This window comes from Echeneis naucrates, chromosome 11 (assembly GCF_900963305.1).
Source record: "Echeneis naucrates chromosome 11, fEcheNa1.1, whole genome shotgun sequence".
NCBI classification, from domain to species: domain Eukaryota; kingdom Metazoa; phylum Chordata; class Actinopteri; order Carangiformes; family Echeneidae; genus Echeneis; species Echeneis naucrates.
The window spans coordinates 14,238,215-14,261,125 of record NC_042521.1 but is presented as its reverse complement, the minus strand read 5'-3'; the positions used below and the strand labels follow the sequence as shown (position 1 = coordinate 14,261,125).

Below are 22,911 nucleotides of genomic sequence, written 5' to 3'. Positions count from 1 at the left end.
CCTCAAGGAATTTTTGAAGCGTACACCCCTCCAACTGCTTGTGTGTGGAGCCATCTGGGAGATGGGCGGCTTGGCTCCTCCAGGATCGTCTGTCAGACTTTCGCGCAGCTTCTCTCATTTGGCTTCATCTGTGTGAAATTCTTAGCAGATTCAGGTTTGATTCTTCTTCGGGTTCTTTTTTTCACTTGTGGACCACATGGCTGACTAATGGGACGCCTGTGGAATGGATGATGGTGACACTGCATGAGCATAAACCTCCATTAGCAGTCACTGCTGTGCATGAGTGATTTTGAACTTTGGTATAGGATAAAATGTACATGAGGTGAATAATGGAACTGTTCCCTGACCTAATTTTTCAAATGCTTTGCAGGCTGGTGGTCCAAAAAGACTAATCCAAGTTCCAATTATTATCATTTATTGCTGACTGAGTATCACAATGACTTCAATTTCTCTTTCAAGACACAAACAAAGCACCACATTAAGTTATATTTGGCCCCATACATATATTTGGTACAGATGCTATTTGAGATTGACAATAAACTTAATATGCAGGTCAGCAGTTGAGCAGCTGATCTTACTTTGTGGAACCAAACTAATCAGACATTTACTGGAAAGTGAGTCCATGCCAGGGTTTGGGAGACAGAGAAAGAGATGGACATGAAGAAAGAAAAGAAGGAGCGAGTTACTAGACATTCCTAAATGCTAAAATGTGAATGGGGTCCAGGTGCACAGGAGACAGGCAGAAGAGTTACCATCTGCCTCTCCAGACAAGGCATGCCAAATATGAAATATTCATCAGGATTTGCAGAAGCACATGTGGAAGACTAAAAATATCAGAATACTGAACAACAGGAAGACATTAATATGATAAGGCATTAGTTTGGCCAGTGAGATTCCGAGACACATTTGGGAATCTTGCCAATAGCACCCTCCAAGTCGTGGGGGGGTGCTGGAGCCAATCCCAGCTCACTCTGGGTGAGGGCCGGGTGCATCCTGGACAGGGCCAACACACAGAGGCAGACAGAGACCAACAACCACTCACACTCACACTCGGTGGGAGGAAACCCACACAGGCACAGGGAGAACATGTGAACTCAGCACAGAAAGGCCCCAGGCCGGGAATCGAACCTTCTCATTGTGGGGCAGCAGTGCTACCCTCTACGCCGCTGATCTGCCCCAATCATATTAAGAAATGACATCCCCTTGGGAATCCAGATAGCTGGAGAATCTGGCAAACAGGATGAACGGGATGTATAAAAGACACCTCCAAGCTCTGTAATATTTTGAGATATGTGTGCTGTGAATAAAGGAGACCCCCCATTAGACTCCAGTGTCTCGCCGTCTGTCTCGACATTTGATCTCCTTTGATTCCCCACTTTCTGCCGCAACACAAGCAAGCATACCATGCATGCTGCATTTGAGCAGGACCTGAGGCTGCGCACAATAAGCTGAGAGCTGTCTGCACCTGTCAGCAACGTGTATCCGTGTGCGAGAGACAGGCTGCATGTGTGCCCACAAAAATGACTGTCTGGACTTCAGCGTGGCTGCGACTAATTCCTGCATGTCGGCTCTGATTATCGTCGTTTAGTGTCTCGTTGTCAGACCTACGCTATCTGAGCTGTGTGATTGAAACGTTGCACTTATTCTGTCATGACCGAAAAAAAAGAAAAAGATTAAGAGTCTGTGCAGTCAATCGGTTTTTACATGTGTGTGATTTGTGACCTGCTATGTAACGAGTTCTCACAACACTTTTTATTGAAATGATCATTTCTTTTTTAGTTTGCTGGAGGACTGAACGCTCCCACTGCCTCTCTTTGCTAAAGTGAAGCCATTTCATATAATAACTACCAAATCACATTATTACAGGAAATTTCACAGGACATTTATTGGAGTATAAAGTTTTTCCACGGACTGCGCTGAACTCCTGATGCTCTTGCTGAGTGACACTGGGGGAGAATCGTGTCCAACGGTAAGCTCGTCACAACAAGGCGGCAAAAGTGTAGCAATGTTCGTTTTGGAGAAAAGCTTCTTTCATTTTCTCTCAGCTATGTAAGTCTTGAAAGCAGCAACAGAAGCACAATAGAGGACCACAGTCCGGTCGCTGAGCCAGACGGGCCCATCTGCTCTGTGTGGCTCATCACTGAATCTGAAAAAGCAGAAAGAAGAGAATTTGAACGCTTACGGGATCCTTTTTTTTTTTCACTAGTATCTCTTTGCAGTAGTGTTTCACTAGATTTCTTGTCAATGCTGATTCTGGAGTTGGCGCCCTGTTCAGCCAAAACGGATATCAGAACTCACACTTACCACCCACTTCTTCTATTTATACCCTCAGAAGCAGAAACTAAAATGGACTCAGCTAGAATGGATTATTTTTTAACATTAACAAAAGGTCTTACCCTGATCTGCCCCTTTATCCAGATCCATGTTCAAATGTCATGAATTTCTCCCTCGCCCACGATTCATCCATCCCAAAAATTTTAAGTTTATTTTTTCGGTATTTTTATTCTGTTTTTTTTTTTTTTTTGTCTTTTTTTCTGCAGACAAGCAAACAAAGTAACAGTGAGGTCTTCTGTTGAGGTAATAAAATGTTTTCTCATTTTTCCTGAGAAGTCCTGTCAGATAACAGATGTTTAAATGTGAGTTCTGCCTTTGCTACAAAGTATTATCATTAAAAGTATCAAACGTCATTACTTGACTACGAGAACTATTCTAATTCTAGTCTCTCTCACACGTTCTTCTGTTGAAGTTAGCATGCTAACCAGACCTGCAAAGCTCATGTTTTGTATTTGTTAATGTGAATGGAGATTATTTCTGATCAAGAGCTAAAATTCCTATTTTGACAGAGATGGTTTTTGTTTTAAAAGTGACACTTAGTGTGGACGTAGCTTGAGTCATTCTGTCTCAGCCAGACCTGCCGTCGTATCTGATCTCAGGGCCAACTAACCGCCAACAAGGTGTCTTGCTGTGAAACTGGCCCTCGGGCCAAAAAGAGTCTCTCACCAGTAAGAGTCAAAAAGTATCAGATTATCAGAAGCAAACACTTTTTTTCTTTTTTCCAAGCCTGAAATTGAGCCAGAAAGACCTCAGACAGAAGCCCTGAGTATCATCTGGGTCCAAAAAAACTGTTTTCTTTCTAACCCTAACCCAGCAAAACTTTTAGATTTGAAGACCAAATTGGTGTTATAGATACTCTGGATAATTTCCAATCATGTTGACTTCTTCAGCAGCCGTGAAGGGTACTGCTGACACCTGTGATCTGTTCCACGGACACACACACACTCTGTCCTACTCTCTGTGGACAGTGCATGTCTTCCTGTGCAGTCTGCTTGGACTCCCTTCCTCTGGCAATTGCCAAATTTGCAATTACAGCTCGGAACCCTCATAGAGCCGATGGCTGCCAAACCCCACTGACGCCTAATGAATTATGCATCTTGTGTGTGTGTCTTTGAAAATCATTAAGTCCCCCGCTGTCTTCTGCATTCAACAAGTGTTTAGAACTGGATGACAAGCCAAGGGAGTAAGAGCGGAGAGAAAAGTATTAGCGTACGAGGGGTTTATATGACACTGATTTCTCCCTTTAATGTGTGTGACACACACAATCTTTTACACATTGACTATCTGTTGCTCAGACAAATTGAGCAGAGCTGGCAGACACACACTGTGATACAGACCAACAGAGCAGACACAGGCTGAGATCTGCTGTGGTCACACCTACGGCTGGTTTTCTTTGGTCCAAACCGGAGATGATTTAGACGCTTTCTTCTGCTCCCTTTATCGTCCTCACTGCTCAGTTACAAAAAGACATTTTTTTTAGGACAACAGTGAAATGGACCAGGAAGCTTTCTGCCGGGTCAGACCTATTGCTTTGGCAGTGAGGTTCAAGACAAACAGCTTTAATTGAGTGTGGAGGAGTCACAAAGGTTTCAAACACACCTCCAGGCTGGCCAAACATGCAGTATTTGGACGACAAAAAACAAAATTATCACCCACACTTTCTGGAGACACAACTAACTTCCTGACTGAACTCACCCAGAGTGCTCGCAGTACATACTGTTGCCTTGTTCATAGTTATAAGAATAATAGCCACAGATTCTAGTTGATTAATCCAAAATCATTGTTTTTCTTCCTTTTGTTCCATCTGTCTCTTCACTTTCAGCTCTCTAAAAAAAAAAAAAAAAAAAAAAAAAAAAAAAGCTGCAGTCTTTGCCTTGTATTAGAGAGTGTTACTGGCGGAAACACTCCCGCTGGTATTCCTGCACACAAAATCATAGAGGTTCTTTCTGTAACTTGTTACATAAGCAAAAAGTAGCATCACAATTGACTACTTATTACTCGCCATTTCCTTCAATAAATGAGAAGATAATTTCACAGCGATCAATATTTGGTCGCTATGTTAAGATTGAGTTCGATATTTACAGCTGCAGAGATCAATAGAGATTCTGAGAGGTAGTTCTATATCTGGATAATTGTTGATGAAAGATAATGATTGTTGTTAATCTTTTATTGGCCAGTTCCTTCCTGAATCACAGATACATACCGCTCATGACCTCCTAAGCATCCATTCCATGGTTTGTTTTGTCTAATGGACGTGTAACTAACCACCATGACGTGGATTATTCTGATGAAAAGACATGAAAATGCTCCCATAATGCCAAGCTTATGATTTATTTTTTTGCTGTTTCATTTATTACATTTCTTTTCCCTTCCCGTCAACAGTGTCCTCCATGACCCAACATTTCACTCTGAATAACAGATGAATCAAATGTTGCCCTTTCGTCATTTAATTAATTAGCTGTGCACGCTAAGAAACGATTTACACACATGAAAAGAACATGTTCCCTGCAAGGAAGGAGAGCAACGACTTTTCATTGGTGTGAATGTTGAAATCAGCGCTTTATTCATTTTGACAAGAAGCTAAAACCCTCAGCACGCAGCCCCTGCCCCCATTTGCCTTCAGCAAACATCAGCTGCGAGTTTCACAACGTTTTTTGAGCTTGATAATGCAAAATGAACAACATATGAACTGTAGTGTTTTTGTTTCTGCAAGAAAATCAACAGTCACCAGCCACAAGACAAGGACAGTTTGAAAATGACTAGCCTTTGACCGTTACTTAATTCCTTCTGTTCCTGTGCTTCACACCTCTAATTTAGGGTCAGAGCGTGTCTTTTTTAAATTTTAGTCATCAAGTTGTGATGCTCTGACACAGCAAAGGTGAGCCAGGTGAAAGTGTTTCCATTAGATTCCAATATTACATAAAAAACAGATTCTCTTCCACAGCTATGGCAGTAGAGCAGGTTTCTAAACGCTGGAGATGCTAGATCTCTTCCCAGTGTGATGACTGTGTTTGCTCAGTGGGAGTAACCTATATCCACTCGCTCTGTCAGGAGTGACACACCACAGGGTCATTTATAATTCAGCATGGAGACCAGGCAGAGCCAGAGGAGGTACATAAATGGTTTTCCTGCAGACAGCATTGTCACGGAGCAACAATTACCAGCCTTTCATTCTTTGAATGATCCTTTGTGAGTTTGTGCAGAAAGGAGGGACAGTTTACACCATTAGGCCTCCCTGTCTTGCTGATTGCTGCTCTCAAAGCTGTGACTTGCGGATCGCAGAAGCACACATGAACTTCATTGTTCATATTTTGCCCTCATTCCGTGAATCTATCACAGAATGAGGCCTCACCTTACATCGTCAACTAGTTGTAAGTAAGTTTTTCTCCCTGTTGTCTTATTCCCACATTTCGCCTCTCATCACCAAGAGCTTTTTAATTGCTCCGTGTTTAGAAATGTGCCATGATTCAATGAACCCTCATCAACCTAATTGGTGGGGAAATATTCACACTCTGCACACATATCTACACACGCAGAAACACACAGAAATGTATATAACGGGCAAAAGCAAAATCGCAACATAAGACACTCGCACGCCGGATCAGGCTTTACTAGGACATCTAGATAATTTCTTGTGGTGACATTATGGGAATAGCCTCTTCTCCTCTCTCTGATATCATAGTTGAGACATGGATACATTTGAAACAGCAACCATAAGTCCAGCTCTCCATGGCTGGGTAGCTTGTCAAAAAGGTATTGATCAGCTGCTTTCGCTGAGAACTGTTTTTCAACGAAAAAGATGATTACTGAAAATGGAGTGCAAAGGGAACGTATACGTAATGATAAATTATGGACCAAAAGGGCTACAGTCGATACATTTTTATTAAAAAGTAAGACAAACATTATACTGCTGAGATTTGTTTAGTAGGCAGCAGAAGACAACACTGCCTTCATCAGAGCTGTGTTCCCAGACAAGAAAGTTCTGCTGTTACACAACAAGTCATGAAGAGAATATGGTTCACGAAACCACGAAACGCAGGAGCAGTTTGCAAGAACGTAGCTGGGGGCAAAAACCTCGCTGCTCGCTGCAGAAATAAATATAAAATCTGTCCTGCTGCCCCTCACCTCTGTCATGAACAAAATTACACTGAAGAAAAATAAAGCCTTCCGCCAATTGTTATGAAAAAAGTCATGAGAGTTACGAAACATGTTAGTGTCAAAGTCGCAGCGAGTGAGAGAACAGAGTAAAGTTTTGTTATGTTTCTATTAATAATGATGATTCTATTTATCCTTGTTTGACAGTATGTGAACTGAATGTTGTCTCAAGCACACACCTAATAATAACACGAACAAACAAAAAACATCTTGAACTCTCATCAGAAATGTCTTTTACTATCTCTTGGCTCTAGCTTGTTGCTAATATTGTTAATGCATGCCAAGATCTGAGAGAGCACGTCACTGTGCCTGTGCTCCCGCGATAGAAACATCCTAATGTGTTGAGGTGGAGATGTGAATGCAAATCGATACAAACACGTTGCACATTACAACATATGATACATACTTACCTCTCTGACTCGCGGCTCTCCTCCTTCATCTTATCGGCAGGGCGAGTTTTGCTTGAAATATACATCTAACGGACTGTAGACACAGAATGTGGTGCCGTTTTATCGTAGCTTGAACAACTCTGTCTAAGTTGGTCCTGTCCTCTGTGAGTATGTTGACCACCACGAGACCATAAAATCCTTCCTGTCACATTATAGGAATATGATCAAGATACTGAAAAGGCTAATAAACGTTGACCCACCTCTTAAAAGGTCACGACCATCTCTTATAAGTTATACAAAATAAAAATTGTTTTGTTGCTGCTTAAGCTCTGCTTAAGAGCTGAGTGAATAGATTCAAGGAGCTGATTTGTTTTGACATTCAAACAAGTGACACAAATGGAGAAGCAGAGCAAAAAAATTACAACAACTAGATGCGTAAAATTGTTTTGATCGAGTTAGCTGGAGAAAAAGATGTAAACAGCATTGAAATAGACATCAGGAATAATGATGATTGCAGCTTTAGTCACAAAGACTGTCAGCCATGCTTTCCCCCTTGTCACCCTACAAGGAAGGCAATTGTAGCGCCGCTCCCAGGGACATGTGTGACTTGTAGGTGGCTGCTGTAGGGGAAGAAGCTGCTCCAGTGCCCATTAATCCTGTTCTAAAGGGCGCTGAGGCGCCCACCAGATGGGTGCAGTGGAGTTTATGGAGTGAGAGGGGAGAGAGGGCAGGGCAGTCCTCACAGTGCGCTGCAGTCTGGTGGCAGCTCATGGGGCAGTCTGTGTTTCCTCAAGAGTCGCAGGAATTACATTACATTAGCTCCAGGTTGTTCTGACTGCACCAGTGATGGTGGGGTTTTTGGGGAACGGGATGATGTTGGAGAATTTGAAACGGGACGGCACCTCACTGAGCTCAGATCTGTTTAAGTTCAGTGAAGCAGGCAGGAGGGAGACACTCCATCTGGGCCTGGAGCTTTCCTGGTCTTCTGTCTGCCCGTTCACTTCTCCCTCGCTGATTCGAAATCTCTGTGAGCCGGGGGGGGGGGGGGGGGGGGGGGGGGGGGGGGTTGGTGAGGTGGGTGCTGTGGTTGGGAGCTGGGTGTTGATGGGTGGTGGTAGAGGGAGGGCAGGACGAGAGACTGCAGGGATATATATATATGTACATAAACTAGCTAAGATGTCAAATTTAGCTAAACTGAGATGATATTGACTAAAATATGAAGTTTAATATGTCTAATCATATAATTAGGCGTGATGAGGGGGTCCAGCCTTATCCACCCCTGTGGCAGAACACTTAATGGGAAGCCCACATTGGAACATGTCTTCTGTCTAATCTAGGCCGGTGTTTGATCTCTTTAGCTCTTCCTATTCCCACCTCCAAGGATGCTCCCAGCCAAGTGTTTATTTTTTAGAAACACTCCACCTAGGGTTAGTTGGCTTTTGGAATATTCCCATTTAAAAGCTGTTCTTTCTCATACTGATTTGCCAGAATGAAGCAAAGATAAATGAAATTGACTTTAAAGTGTTATCATATTGGGGCAGAGGCAGTCAATGAGCTCATCTCTAAGGTTCAAGAAGGAGGATAACCTCTACATGCTTAAACTGACAAAAGACCGAAGGTAAAAACGCCACGATTAAAACCATATCCCACGTTAACGTAATATGTAAAAGGATAAAACATTGTCCAGTCAGAGGTTGCACATTTTTTTTATTTTACTTTGATTTTGGGAAAAAAAATGTGCATTTATACAACATGTTGTAAATTGGATCAAAAAAAGGTACTAACATTTCAAGGAACATTTAGTTATTAGACAACTTGAAGTCAAATTACACCGTTAGTGTTAGTGCTGCTGTTTGAGCAAAATGTGGAAGGCCACTTTTCCGAGCTAAAATAATCGACGTGTGAAAATGTGAAAAGATTAAACTATGTGTTTATTTGGAGAGCAAGAAAACTCTGGAGCTCAAGCTGTAGTGTGAACATCCAAAAGCAGGTGAAACAATGTTTTCATTAATGAGATTCAATACTATTGATCATGCAGGCAGCCAGCAGAGCTTAAGTTTCTGACTTGCTGTTTAATTACCAGGCGATAACAAGGAGCGACTGCACAGTCAACCTCACCCCCCCACCCTCCGTCATCCTCTTCTCTCTTATCTCAGCGTGCCCTCATTATCTCCTCATTTCCTTCATTCACACCACTCAAGTCTCATTTCTCTCTGTCTTCTCCTCCATCTTGTGCATCACATCCTTCGTCCTCAGAGAACATTATAAAGGACCTTTGTGTTGTTTCAGGGGTCAATTTAATTTCTTTCAGCAAATCCATGCTTGATTGAGACAGGAATGAAATGTAAATGAAATAGCTGCTACATTACAGCATTTAAAACCTCCACTTTGCCTGTCTGCCACAAGAGATTGGGAGTAGTAGCACAGCAAAAACCCAGAGAACAAGAAGATTTGAGCAATTTGCACAAGATAATACGTGTTACTGGCTCCATCATAATGGGGCCCATTGCTGCGAGAAGGCGAGTTTGGTCTCATCACCCTGCGCCTCAGATGAGAGGCACAAGGTGTGATAGGTCTATCTGTCCTGTCCACACTGGTGCTTGATCCCCTGAGAGATTCATTCACACAATGTGGAGAAATCGCCTGAAGTCCAGAAACGAAAATGGAAACGTTTCATGAGTGGAAATAAATCCTGCATATCCAGTTGAGAGGCGGAATAAATGCATATTTGAATAACATTTATGCCATTCAAAGTTTCGAAAGACATTTTTGCATTTTAAAATTGATTTTGATATGTGGAAATGAAAAGCAGACTTGTTTACAAGCCTGGCAATTCAAGAATGAGGGGAATCGTGACAACAGCAACAAAAGAAGAAGAAAAATCTGCATAAACAAAATAAATAATCAGTTTGTGTTATTCTGAGCCACGCATCACACAAGTAAGGGATATTTCTTGATGCATTATTCTTACCTGGCTTGTGTGTGTGTATGTAAATATGACCGGGCGCTCCTTCCCCCTCCGAATGCATCTCAGGATCCAGCTGTCTTTTCCTCATCACACTTCAAACTGAATTCGTTGGGACTCAAGTGTTGCTGTTGCACCACCTTAACACAGCACCAGCTCCATCCACATACCGGTACTCATCAACAGCCAGTGTAAGAGTGAGCACATGCAGACAGGAGTGTGGGATTGCTGTGGTGTTGCTGTGTTGAATCAGTTTAGCACTTGAGATGAGGAGGCAGCTTAAATGCTTCATTTGGAGAGGATTACAATCAGCGGCTGGCCCTGATAGGAACAACTATGTGTGCATGTCAAGTGCAGCAGCTGCCCTTAATACAGAATTCATCTGTGCATGCAGTGTTGGGCAGTGATGCTCTTTTCATTTATTATTTTCATATTAAATTCACTTAAATTTAAAAGCTTGGCATTTAAAAAATTGTCTACTCGTGTTAGATGAGAATATAAATAACACTCTTGTTACTGCTGTACTGTAGTGACTGTAACAGTAACTGTACTGTACTGCAGTTAGATGCAAGATAAGACAAGTTTCATCCAGCGGATAGTTAGCTTAGTTTAGCTTAGCACAGAGTCTACCCTGCTACCTGGTTCTGTCTCAACACCAAAACCAAGTGTGTCTAAAGCTTGCAAATGAATTTCCATTTAATTCTAATCAAATACGATCTAATTAAAATCATCAAGCTTCAAGTTATTTTTTTGTGATTCGTTGATATCCAAGTCATATGCTGCGCTAACTGGCTGCAAGGCAAAGCTTTGCATCTAATGAAAAAAAAAAATAAATAAATGTCTGATTGTGAGCTCGGCCTCAGCTCAGTAAATTGATTTTTTACAAAATGTTATCAGATTATCAGAAAGTTCAAACAGTAAAATGTATGCATGCAGGTGACTGACTTTGGTGTGTGTGTGGCTGCTTAAGTGGTCACAAACAGGCACACCTTCGCCACCATCCCATCACCACGCACTCACACACAAGAATACCGCACCCACGGGACTCACAGTAGGCGCTCAGATCAGTCAGAGGTTGTCTTTGAAGAGCGATTACATCACAGTGGCCTCCTTTTCTGGGGCATGCCTCCAAGCGGGCGGATGCTTCGTGGCCTATCCAAGATTAATTTTGTGCTGAAGGTAAAAGAATACCTGCTAGAGACTTCCACTTTTTAAACATAAATATTTTATAACAAAGGGCAGCACCTGTGTAGACTGTGTCTCCTGAAGAATGTGGTCCTTGAATCGGGACACAGAGTAACTATCAATCTATCCATCTGCCTTCCATAAAGAGAGCAAATGCATCTCCCAGAGTGTTGAATCGTGGCTTTGAAGGTGCTGCTTATCTTTTTGACTGTTTATAGGTGCTTTTTTTTTTTTGTTCATTTTACTGCAAATAACGTTGACTGATTGAAGTTTAGGCTGAATGAAAAAATATCAAGATATTTTTCAAACAGCTGATGTGGAGATGTGCCATTTTCTATGAGCAATAAACCAGACATGACTTTATGATTAAAAGAGATCCAACATTTCAAACTCAATGCAGAAGGGAGGAAGTCCAATTAGCCACGAGTGAGAACATGAACATGAATTTGCACAGACTGAAGAGTGGAGGCACTATTATGGCCTGGCTTACCATAAACCGACTCACCACTGCAAAAATATGTGCAATGCTCAAATCATGAATCATCATCTATTCTAAAGATAGTGAGAGTAACCTCACATTTCCAGAGTCTGCCAACTTTGCTTTGTTTGCTTTGCTTTTATCGCCGGTCTCTCGGGTTTATTTCACCATAACCATGCCATAAACCTATTTTGATCCCTTCAGTTTCCCATCTGATCATATTCTAACTCGCGAATCAAGTCGGTTTCATTTGTTTATTTCGTGCCACAACAGCGAGTAAACAAATCTGAAACGAGGGCTTCCTTTGGCCGTTGGTTACAGTACAGACACTATCAATGAAACACCTCTTTTAAAGGATTTTTGGATTACAACTCTTTATAGAGTTTTGACACTGTATTTGTTTGTTTCTATCTTGCTGTTACACCCATGACACTGAATAAAGTTGTGTTAAGTTGGACTGAGTTCAACAGATGTAACAAGTAAAACCATCAGGTACCTAAGATGTGCACGCCAGGATCTGGCTCACAAGCAAAAGGTCCTCAGAGCTTGGTCCAAGTGTATGCCACTGAGACAGGTGCATTAATAGCTCTATGCATTATTTAGCATGTTTACTATCTGTATTCCAAAGCTGTAGCAATTCACCTCAGCTAGTGGCCCCTCACTGTTGTTTGTCTTTACAAAGCTGCCTCTACTGATGCCAAGTCCATTCTTTAACCAGTAGTTGAACTCAAGCTGTTTTCCAGCTGTGTTTTAGCTGCTATTAGATAGACGCTCACGACGGACGACATCTTGCTTGCCTACGCTGGAAGGTGAGAAAGTAATCGTGTATAACACGCTGCCTCCAGGCGGCACTGAATCTATGTGGTTAAACGCACGCAAAGAAGAAACCACCTGTCTCAGTGGAAGTATACATCATGTGTAGAAACACACACGCACAGCGTCCACATTACATGGTTAATTAATTCCAATTTGAAACTCAGCCTCACCTCCTACACTCATGCCTTCTGATGGCGCCTGGAGAAGAGGTTACAGCATCTTCACTAAGCACGACAGACTGACTGAATGCGAGAGAAAGAAATGTCCACTGAGGGAATGCGACGGACACAGTCACACTAAAGGACAGCTTCAGGACCTGTTGCCCAAACAACTGGCAGCCATAAGTGGTGTAATACAGTTTTAGAGATGTTTTTGTATCAGGACATTGTGTAAATCTAGTAGTACATAAAACAGCCACACAATGTGACAATCTTATGACTTTTGATGCCATTACAAGAGATGTGTACAAAGGCTCCAGCCAGGTCTGAGCAACCTCTCAGGTGTTTCGGAAAAATGGTTTATCCCACTTCCTTATACCAGAGAGGAGTTGGTGCTATTATAAGGGGAATCAGGGCAACAGTTGCCGAACACAATTTATGTTGCTGTGCTTCTGTAGGACTTCCAACGAGCGGAAGGTTTTAATGCCAAAGCAAAGAGCAGTATGATGCTCTGAGAGTGCGGCAAAAAGGAAAGTAGGTGTGGGGATTGAATTGGAGGCTAACAGCATGCAGCTCCCTCACCGTGAAGATGAAGCAACAACGCTGTTTGTATCAATATGTCCATTCTGAAAATGTTTTAACTTTCTGTTAAAAATCTGAGTCATAGGAGCTACTGGTAGACATTGCACTTACTGCATAGTGACCATTAAACTTCAGAGCTCTTTACTTGATGGAAGTTAGTTTTAGGGTTAGGACTGAGTTGAAACTTCATTCAAGTCCTCAGAGAATAAACATCTGTTAACTTGTGTCTTACATAATATATATATATATATGTATATATATATACATATATATATATGTATGAATTTTCCAGGAAATTTCAATGAAACCTAAACAAAGTTTTTCCACTCCCTACAAATCTATATGTTACTATGCATAAATTACAGAGACATGTTATTCAATGTATCCATCCCAAATCCAGACAAACCATATTGATATTATTTACAGTGGAGAAAACAGTATATTTACATGTTGCCAGTATGATCAAATACATATTCTATATGGTAACAAACATGCTCACAACTTGGTATATCATCCTGAAAATATGTGACAACCTCAATCTTGATATAAGGACATATTTTCTCAGCCCGTCCAAAGGAAATGTTCTGTTTTGCACACTAACACAGTCTGGAAGAGTTGGTATCTCCACTGGAATTAAAAGTATAGTTTGGTGAGCCTGTTCAGGCTCCACAGAATGAATTTGTAATGACTGGCCCACAAGAGCAGCTTCACAGTTCAGAGGTGTCATTCATCTCTCCTGGTGAGACAACAGCAGTAAAAGCATGTCTTTGTACCTCCTGTGTGACTCCCCTGTGGATATTAACTTTGTTTAACAGCCTCAGCTACACAAGTCCACAAAATCAGACGGTAAAAACGGCTGCAGTACAGCTGCTGATCCTGCCCTGCAACAAACAGCTGCCGGCCTCATGAATAAAAACCATAAGCTCACAAAAGCTTATCAATGTCTTCTGGCCCAGGCTGATGGATTTGCTACACCTGTGTGATCGATGAGCTTGGTGCATCCTTAGCGGTTAGAAAAGGAGGAGGGTGGGAGAGAGGTGGGGATGCTGACGGTGTTGTAGTGGTGGGGTTTGGAGGAGATGTCTCACTTTTTTAAGTGTGAACATCTGCTGACATCTGATACATGTGTGGGTACTCAAACCCACTCATGCCTAACCGCCCAGCCACCCTCTCCATCACTGACACACACACACACACACACACGTGAATCCTCCTCATGGCATCAGCTGAAGTGTGGATTACAGTCTACAACCCCAATTCCAAAAAAGTTGGGACGCTGTGTGAAAAACAGAATGCAAAGATTTGCAGATCTCAGAAAAGCTGATTTTATTCCCGATAGAACGTATCAGATGCTGAAGCTGAGACATTTTACCATTTCATAGGAAATATTAGCTCATTTTGAATTTGATGGCAGCAACACATCTCCCAAATGTTGGAACAGAGGCAACAAAAGAGTGGAAAAGTAAACTGGCACAATAAAAAAAAAAAAAAAAGAAAAACCTGCAGGGGCATTTGAAAAATAATTAGGTTAACTGTTAACATGTCAATTACGTGACTGGGAATAAAAGTAACATGTCAGAGAGGTCGAGCAAATTTTTTTTTAAATTAAGCAAGTCATCTTTCTTTGATGTTCTGATATACACACAACATGCCAAGCAGGCAGTCCCTGGTGTTGAGCAAACAGTGAAACTGAAGCACACTGTCAAGTTGTTGAGGTTGTAACTAATACACTCACATTAGCCTAACAAACACACTAAGGAATACACAGGATGTACAATGAGATAACGCACACACTATTTGTCTCTCGCTCACACACGGACACACACACGCACACACACACAGCGCAGGGAGTATAAAAGAGACATCCTTCCCACTGAGCACAGAAGTGCTCTCTCCTCACTCTCGCACACGCCTCTCACACGCTGAGCCGCTTTTCTCAAGGTAAGACTCCGACTTTTACCTTCTAATTATTTCATCTGAGATTTTTGAATTTTTGTGAGATGATATTGGAAGTCTGATTTTTTTTTTCTTCTTCTTCTTCTTCTTTGTGGCTTTAAAACAATGATGAAAAAAACCTACTGATGCAAAGAGAAAAAAATGGTTTGTTTGTTTGTTTTTTTTTACATAATAATTTTAAGCATTTAAAATCAAGGGCTATATAAATGCATCACATTTGAGTTGTTTATTGGTAAATTAGAAGTGTCGGTTTGAAAATATTTGACTTGCTTTACCTTCTTTCCATCTATTTCAAGAATTTATTTCCAGCCATGAGTCCTGAGAGCCAAAAAGGAAATGAGAAATTCTTTCTGCACTGACAATGAAGTCAAACTGACCTGCTGTAAATTGCACTTAGGATGTGAAGATCCAGCTGCCTACAGTGACACAGTTGTGTTTAACTGCTCTGCCACTGGATGATTGTGTGAACACACTGTGCCCATTCACAAGTCTTTTCAGTGCAGTCAGTGATTATTAACTGTGAAGAAGCAGTGTCCCGCAGATGGCAGGTGCTCTAAGTTGTAGTTTCTCAGTGCAGTGGATGAGACAAGAATGCCTACGTTAACAACGCAATTCCAGCAGTTCCTCCTTTTTAAACTTTCCCTCTTTGTTTCTCCATCATTTCTGGCTGTGTGTGTTTTCAGATGACTGCAGGGCTGTGTGTGTGTGTCGTGCTGGCAGTCCTGTATATGAGCTGTTCAGGTCTTCCCCTCCTCTCTAAGCCCGTAGACGAGGGCCATCGCTCCATCTCCACTCCGACTGAAGGTGCGACCAGAGGCAAAGCCTGCGGCAAAAATGTGAATTAATGTCACAGTGAGCTTTCATATCTGACACTTTGTCTCATGTGTGTGACTGTGTAGCTCTTCTTGACGCTGACACCTATTCCTTGGGAGAGCTCCTGCCCAGACACAGGCGCTCTGCCCCCAAGCTGAAAGCTATTCCATTGGCTGAGGATGATGGAGACTCTCGGGCCAACCTCAGTGAGCTGCTGGCAAGACTCATCTCCTTCAGGAAAGGTGTGTGTGGGCTGGTGTTTCTGTGGATCACTTTGAAGGTGTCTGTAGCTGGGGGTCATCCAAGTTATGCCTGTTAACTGAGTGTGTGTGTGTGTATAAAGAAAACAATATTTACAGCAAAGATTCATTTTCAGAGACAAGTACTTCTCTGTGTCGCTCTCCCCCTCTATCACCCCCCCCCACCCCCCCAAGTCCAGCTAATGACTGGAATTTGTGCCCTTGCTGCTTTGTAAAATGAATTAGTGGCTGTGAAAAGCTTTTGTGGTTTGAAAGAGCGTATATTAGTGTTCACAGCCTTCCGGCCATCCTCCTTGTGCCATCTTATTTTATTTTTTCTTCTCCCTGTCTGATTCTCTGAGTTGCTTTTTTTTTTTTTTTTCTTTCGAAAAAGAAAAAACAAAACCTCAAGTCATGGCGCCTCATGTTCAGGGCTCTGATCTCAGTGGTTTTGCGACAGGACGAAGACAATTTCTGGGCCTTCACAGTACAATCTGTCAGGATCTGTTGTTTCTGCTTGGCTCACTGAAAGTGAGTCCTTGTACATCCATGTCTGTGGGAAGGAAGATTCTCACAGATTAAAACATTATGCAAATTTTCACAGAGACAGAAACATTTTCATTGTCCATAGTGAGCGATTTACAAATCGAGAGAGTTATTTTCAGGATTCATTCACTAAACACAGACTGACACATCCATCCCCCGATATCCACTTAAATTCTACATATCAGCATATTGAAACTGGTATTGAAACTGTAAAGTGTGTATAATGCTTTAAGGAAGATGTGTGTGTATAGGCATTTTAGGTGTGCGTGTGCTCGCTGTTCACTTGCAGGTTTCAGTGTAGGAGGTGTCATTGTCGAGCCTTCTGCAGCCAGTCTTCTCAGAACACCAGGGAACTGAAGCATTCATATGTATGTGTGTGTGTGTGTGTGTGTGTGTGTTTGTATGTGTGTGCTTGCGCATGTGGGTGTGTGGTGTGTAGGAGGTTGTGGGTGGAGTGAAAACAGCATCTCTGTGAGCGTTCAATTGATTCCCAAACAGAAAGCAACAAGACTCCTGCTTCTCATCCCTTCTGAAAAATAAATTAAAATAAATCAAAGTTGGAAATGTTTTACACAATCGGAGGTCAGTGGGGGGTAAATCAGAATGCACTCATCATCTCAGGAGAATAAACACGCACATTTAACAGCCATGGAAACACACATGAAGGAAGGGAGGGTAATTGTATGTTGCCAGCCTGAAGTCCAGCTGTTGGACCATCCTCTTTGTATGGCGTGTGTTTCACTGAGTGAGAGAAGGAGGACAGATCCATTAATGGCCACAATGTAACCCAGCTTCACAGCAGAAGAAAAATCCCACATTCATGGGAACGACAGAAAAAGTGAGAGTCATCGCAACAGCTAAACATCACCAGTTGTCAGCTGTTTCTAACACAGAGAGCGTTTCTTCCTCTGGAAGGCATCATGTGTTCAGATGTGTTCAGCTGGGGAAAATGATGAAATTTTACATAGTGAAAGCAGTGAAACTACATTTGATCAGCTGCTGAGTTTGTGTTCAATCTCACCCCAAAACGCCAATTGAGCAATCACGATTTAGTCACTAACAACTGTGAATATATCCAATCAGCTCTGTCAGCGTCACACAAACTCTTTTCTTCCTCCTGGCTCTGTGCAGAAACAACTGGTGCCACTGTCCAGGGAAGTGTTTCTGATGCTCTCCTTCTCTGCTCTGCTCCTCCTCCACCCACTTTTCTTTATACCTGCGTCCCTCCTCATCCTCCCTCCCCATCCTCCCCAGCTTCTGTGCGCAGAAACTCCACAGCAAACAGCAGAGCCAGCGGACTGAGTGCCAACCACCGGATAGCAGACAGGGACTACTTGGGCTGGATGGATTTTGGACGCCGCAGCGCAGAGGAATACGAGTACTCCTCATAAAAAGGGGACGTCTGGCTCGTACCTCCCTTCGTACAGGCACACGAGAAAAATAAGAAAAAAAAAAAAAAAACATGCAAGCTGGCTCCTCACTGTCTCACACTAAGAGTCTATTAATGATGTATTTGTTGTACATTTGTTTCTAAAACTGTAATAATGCAATATACATATGCCAAATTTTGCAGAAAAGCTCTCACTGTCCTCAGTTTGTTTCTGGTTTTGTCAGATTTTCGTTATTTGGGTGGAAAGGACTGGGATGGTGTCAGGGTCTGAATAACTGGACTGAATAAAGACTGAAAATCTCATTCTCTGCATATGAATTGATGAACTGTAATGCACACAGCTTAAACTAGATTCATTAACATTCATTAGTTGCATTCATTTGGCAAAGTGCAGATGATTAGAGATGACTCATCTCTACTGCAAACATTAATTATTATTATTATCAGTACTAGTATTAGTAGTATTATATAGACCATTATGTAACACAAAACAAAATAGAGAGGGAACCGATTCTCATAACTCCTGAAAAAGCACATGCAGTTGCTAAGTATCATGGTGATTTAACAAATCAGGACACCCAAATAAAAAAAAAAATATCTAAAATTATTCAGAAGCACTTAACTTCCATAATTGATTGTATTCAATCTGGTTCTGAAAACACTCTTACATGTTTCTGTTGAATTGGTAAAAAAAAAAACTTTCTCATTCCATTCCTGATGCGCAAGAAACTGTTGACTGTGTCCCAACAAATAACACACTAAAGGAAGTGAAGGCTCCATTTAACTTCCTTTATTTTATTTTTTTTATCTAAACTGTCTCAAAGAACAAGAGATTTATCCTCATCTTCTCTGACAGCAGTGGCATGTACAACTATTTGAAGATTTAAGGGGCATAGTTGCATTGTGCAGTAAAACAGCTATAAAAGTAATAAAAGATTGGCCATGCCAACAACAGCACCTCATTTTTAATTGCTTGATAATTTCGTGCTGTAGATTCGACAATGCCTGATTTTAAAGGAAGGATGCTGCTGCCACTGTCACCTAGTGGAACAAAGAAATCCTTAATGTGTTATCAAACGTACAAGGTAGCGTTTTTGTTTTGTTTTTTTTTTTTCAAAATATTTCTGTCTTTCTGTCTCCAGTGAGATGAGATATGGATATGATTTAAAAGTCAAAGAAAGGCTAAACATAGACAAACACAAAGACTCTGTGTTGGTGTCATTCTGTTGAAGCTTTGTTTCAACAAGCAAACTGATTATATTTTGCAATGACAAAGTCTCCCATGGGACCTCTTCCTTACTGTCTCACTACTGTCCCCTGCCAGGTTGATTTCTTTGATATTCAATGCAAAACATAAATGATTAAATGCATTGAAATAAAAATTGCTGCTATAAATGCAGATGTGTGTGTTCTACTATATACTATAATACTATATACTATATACTATAATCCAGTACACTGATTTCACACTGATATTACAAAGATCAGTGTCAGACCAGTGATTTTCCAGTGTCAAAGGTCTTTGCCTGATGCAAAACAAAGATTCCCATGAGAAACCCTTCTTGGACCATGGAGAATTTTGAATAATTAAGCTTGTTTTTGAGTATGATTAATGTAAGGGGGGAAATAGCCATTGTGCAGCTGCACCGAGGAGATGTAAGACAGTGAATGCATCATTCAGGGAGTGGGGACAGGGCAGTGTCTTCTCGTCTCCACAGCAGGATAATTATGAGCTCTGAAGTTAGTGCAAAATACTGAAGTGGTTTAAAGCGTTTGGATAAGATGATATGGCCTGAATTATTAAACAAGGCTCTAAATGAATCCTAATAATTGCTTTTGGCTCCGTGACAGTGACAGTAACAGTTTTCAGAAAGCCCAGTAAATGTTGGTGTAATGAAGAAATGTGTGTTATGTAGAAAATTTGTAATTAAACTCCTTTGGGCAAAGAGAGAAGAAGAGTTCCGATGATATGCTCATAATGGTACTGCTGGAGTTCGCTTGGCGTTTTATTTTTGAGACCGTCTGGAAAAGTAGCAGCGTCGATCAAAGCCAGCAGTTAAAAAAGGCTGCTAAGATGAACCTGCAGAAGGTATCAGTGATGGATGGAGGTGGGATCCTGGGAGGTGGTGAATTGTGATGAAGCTGCCTATTATGCTGCTCCTGGACCTTTGTCTTTAGTGAGAGATATGTCTGTGTGACTGAGAGGTGGAGAGCGGAATCAATGAGCAAAGCAGGCTCTGTGAATTATTCAGAGAAGTGGCTTGGGATGCCTGAGGGGAAAGGACGGGTTTGCTGTGCGTTTGTGTGTGTATGTTCTGGGCATTGCCATTGGGACGGAGGTCACACTTGTATTATAAATCTACAAAGGATTGTAATTCTGATAGATGGGAATCAATTCAAACTTTCTGTATAAAGAGCTCATGCTTAAAGTCTACAGAGTTATCGGCATTGGAAAAGTTTGAAAGTAAATGTTTTCAAGTGTGTGTGTGTGTGTGTGTGTGTGTGTATGTATCAGCAGATAAGAGTTTGATGGGCTGGTGTAGACGTGCTGTGAGTGGCAATAGCACAAAAAAGGGCAAAACCTAAACACATAGTCTGCACCATCTTGTATGGTCTAATTCATACGTGCATTAGTGCTGTGCTTCTGTATCCTAATGGGTGAAGCCACACTTATGAAAGCAACATGAGCTCCAAGAGCGTGGCTGTCATGAAGATCCAGTTTCGGTGAGGAGCAGATGGTCCAAGCTCCTCCTGAAACTGGCTGAACATAATGTCTTTCATTCTCTGGCCAATCTGTTTCCCACTTTCCCTTTCTTTAACTGTACATCAGTGATCGTCAATTCAAAGGTATTTTACTGACATCTAAAACACAAGAACGTCTGGTTAAAGCAGGGAAGAAGAAGATGACTCCATCAAGTCCAAACCCACATTATCCAAATTTATATCAACAGCCATGATGCTTACACTAATGCTACAGTTAACATTCAATCAGCCAAATAGGAAACATTAAACATTTTAAAACAGTGTCAAGAAACACACCTATTTGTTTCCTTGATGATATTCCCATGAGAATATTGACAGCACGTTCATACTTGTACGAAGTGGATGAATATGAAGCTCCCACCGACAGAGAGTTAGCTTTATCTCGTCTAACTAGCAGTGCGATGAGAGGACGTCCGGGCACATGAAGAATATAAGCACACAAAAGGAATTAAAAATGAATGTGAAGCTTACATTGGACTACTTTTTGGTTAAAGTATCTAAGTAACTATGCACCTCCCTACAAGCATAATATTTGAACTCAGTTGAAATGCATCAGTCAACGTAACAGATGGAGGATACGCTGCACTGCTGCGGTATGTTGATAATGTTAACCATATTTACTATCTCAGCTCATCGTTTGCTTATTGGCACCAGTCACAGCTGATTATGGTGGGAATTTCCGATTAAAGTCATAAACCAAAAGATTTAACTGAAGGCTAGCTTGAATTTCCTAAAATGCTGACCTCCCAGGGTTGATGTATACACCAAAGACTCCAGGTTTCATCACCTGGGAATAAGATTTTGTGGCAGATGTCCAATTGAGTCCAGTTTGATGTGCTATAAAACATGTGGTGTTAATGCTGAATGACACTTTAACTTAATAAAACATCCACTTTAACTTGAATGAATACACTTGTGGTGTGGCAGGTACAGGAACTAATGTATTGACGTATTAACTAATATGATTATCAAAATGTTATTCCAAGGGGACAAATGTGCAACATGGAGGGGATCAGTGACATTAGTTTAATTTCTTCTTATTAGACTTCCCAGCTGCTAGAGTGGCGTTTTGCGGGGTTATTACTCATCTCTCATTCATCCTGCGGCTAATAGAGGTCTAATAGGTCGCCCTCATCATATCTCATAATACAAGAGCTACAGATGGTGGTTAATGGATTTCGAATGCGTCAATGTGGACAGCCTTACAAGGGCAATTCACTTCACATATTGAGTACTTGCCATGTTGAGTTGATTCTGAGCTCCATCTGCTGGAGGAGGGTAAATATTGATTTTCGGTCTGGGACTCCTTTTCACTATCGCCCGATGTCTGAACGAGTCACAGTGTCATCAGCAGACACGCAGACGCGCACACACAGAAAAACCTCACAAGATTAAATGTGTTGTTTATTACTTGTAAAACCCCCTGATTACATGCTCGCCCCAGTCCTTACAGTGATGTATGGTTCTTGGTTATGCACGACACATAACAGCTCCTGTGTAAGTCTGTCATTAGTGACATTTCACTGACGATGAACAGTAAATACAGTGTGAGACATTTTTATGAAAATAATTTAAAATTAAGGTAAAGGTTTTCAAAATAAATAAACACAAGTGCAAGAGTGGTTGTGACAGCTACTTCACACCCTAAGTCCATCACATGAAGAATAAAAAGCAATAAAAACAGATGGTCCAGGCACTATATTGCTTAATTTTACTGAGGAATCTTCAAGGAAAATATCTGAAAGCTTCCAACCACAGCCACAATCACTTCCTCTTTCTCCCTCAGCTTCAGCGTATTGATCTGTCCAGTTCAAGGCAAGCAGCGTGAGCTTTCCTGTCTAACGGCCAATTAGGAAAATAAATAGAGGTATCTTTAATCATGACAGAAAATCTTTTCAGTGATTTGTTCGAAGTGACTTATGTTCACACTTAATCACTTCAAGAGAGATCTATGAAGGGGTAAGAGGGGAGAGATTTGAGATAAGCAGCAAATTGTTGTGGGTTTGGTGTAATTTTTAAATAAAATGCTGATTTTCATCCAGTAATATTGAGGAAGAGCTGCCTGTTTTAGTGCTACAGTAACTCCAGACAGCCAACTAGAGCGATGGCAAATTTAATAGAGTGAACCTGTGGATGTCTGGA

The 22,911-nt window shown here is 41.4% G+C and overlaps 1 protein-coding gene across 1 annotated transcript; it reads left to right on the top strand.

Annotated features, from left to right (window-relative positions):
* Positions 1-15,701: 15,701 nt before the first annotated feature.
* Positions 15,702-18,007, top strand: LOC115051083 (cholecystokinin-like). Its single transcript, XM_029514365.1, has 3 exons — positions 15,702-15,822; positions 15,918-16,073; positions 17,871-18,007. Exons 1-3 carry the CDS (start codon positions 15,702-15,704, stop codon positions 18,005-18,007), a joined length of 414 nt encoding a protein of 137 aa, XP_029370225.1.
* The last annotated feature ends 4,904 nt before the right edge of the window (positions 18,008-22,911 follow it).

Excerpts from the sequence above, each read along its gene's own strand:
- LOC115051083 (XM_029514365.1), top strand. The coding sequence starts at position 15,702 with ATGACTGCAGGGCTGTGTGTGTGTGTCGTGCTGGCAGTCCTGTATATG. Across the intron at positions 15,823-15,917 it reads CATCTCCACTCCGACTGAAG|CTCTTCTTGACGCTGACACC; the intron begins GTGCGACCAGAG and ends GTGACTGTGTAG. Across the intron at positions 16,074-17,870 it reads ACTCATCTCCTTCAGGAAAG|CTTCTGTGCGCAGAAACTCC; the intron begins GTGTGTGTGGGC and ends CATCCTCCCCAG.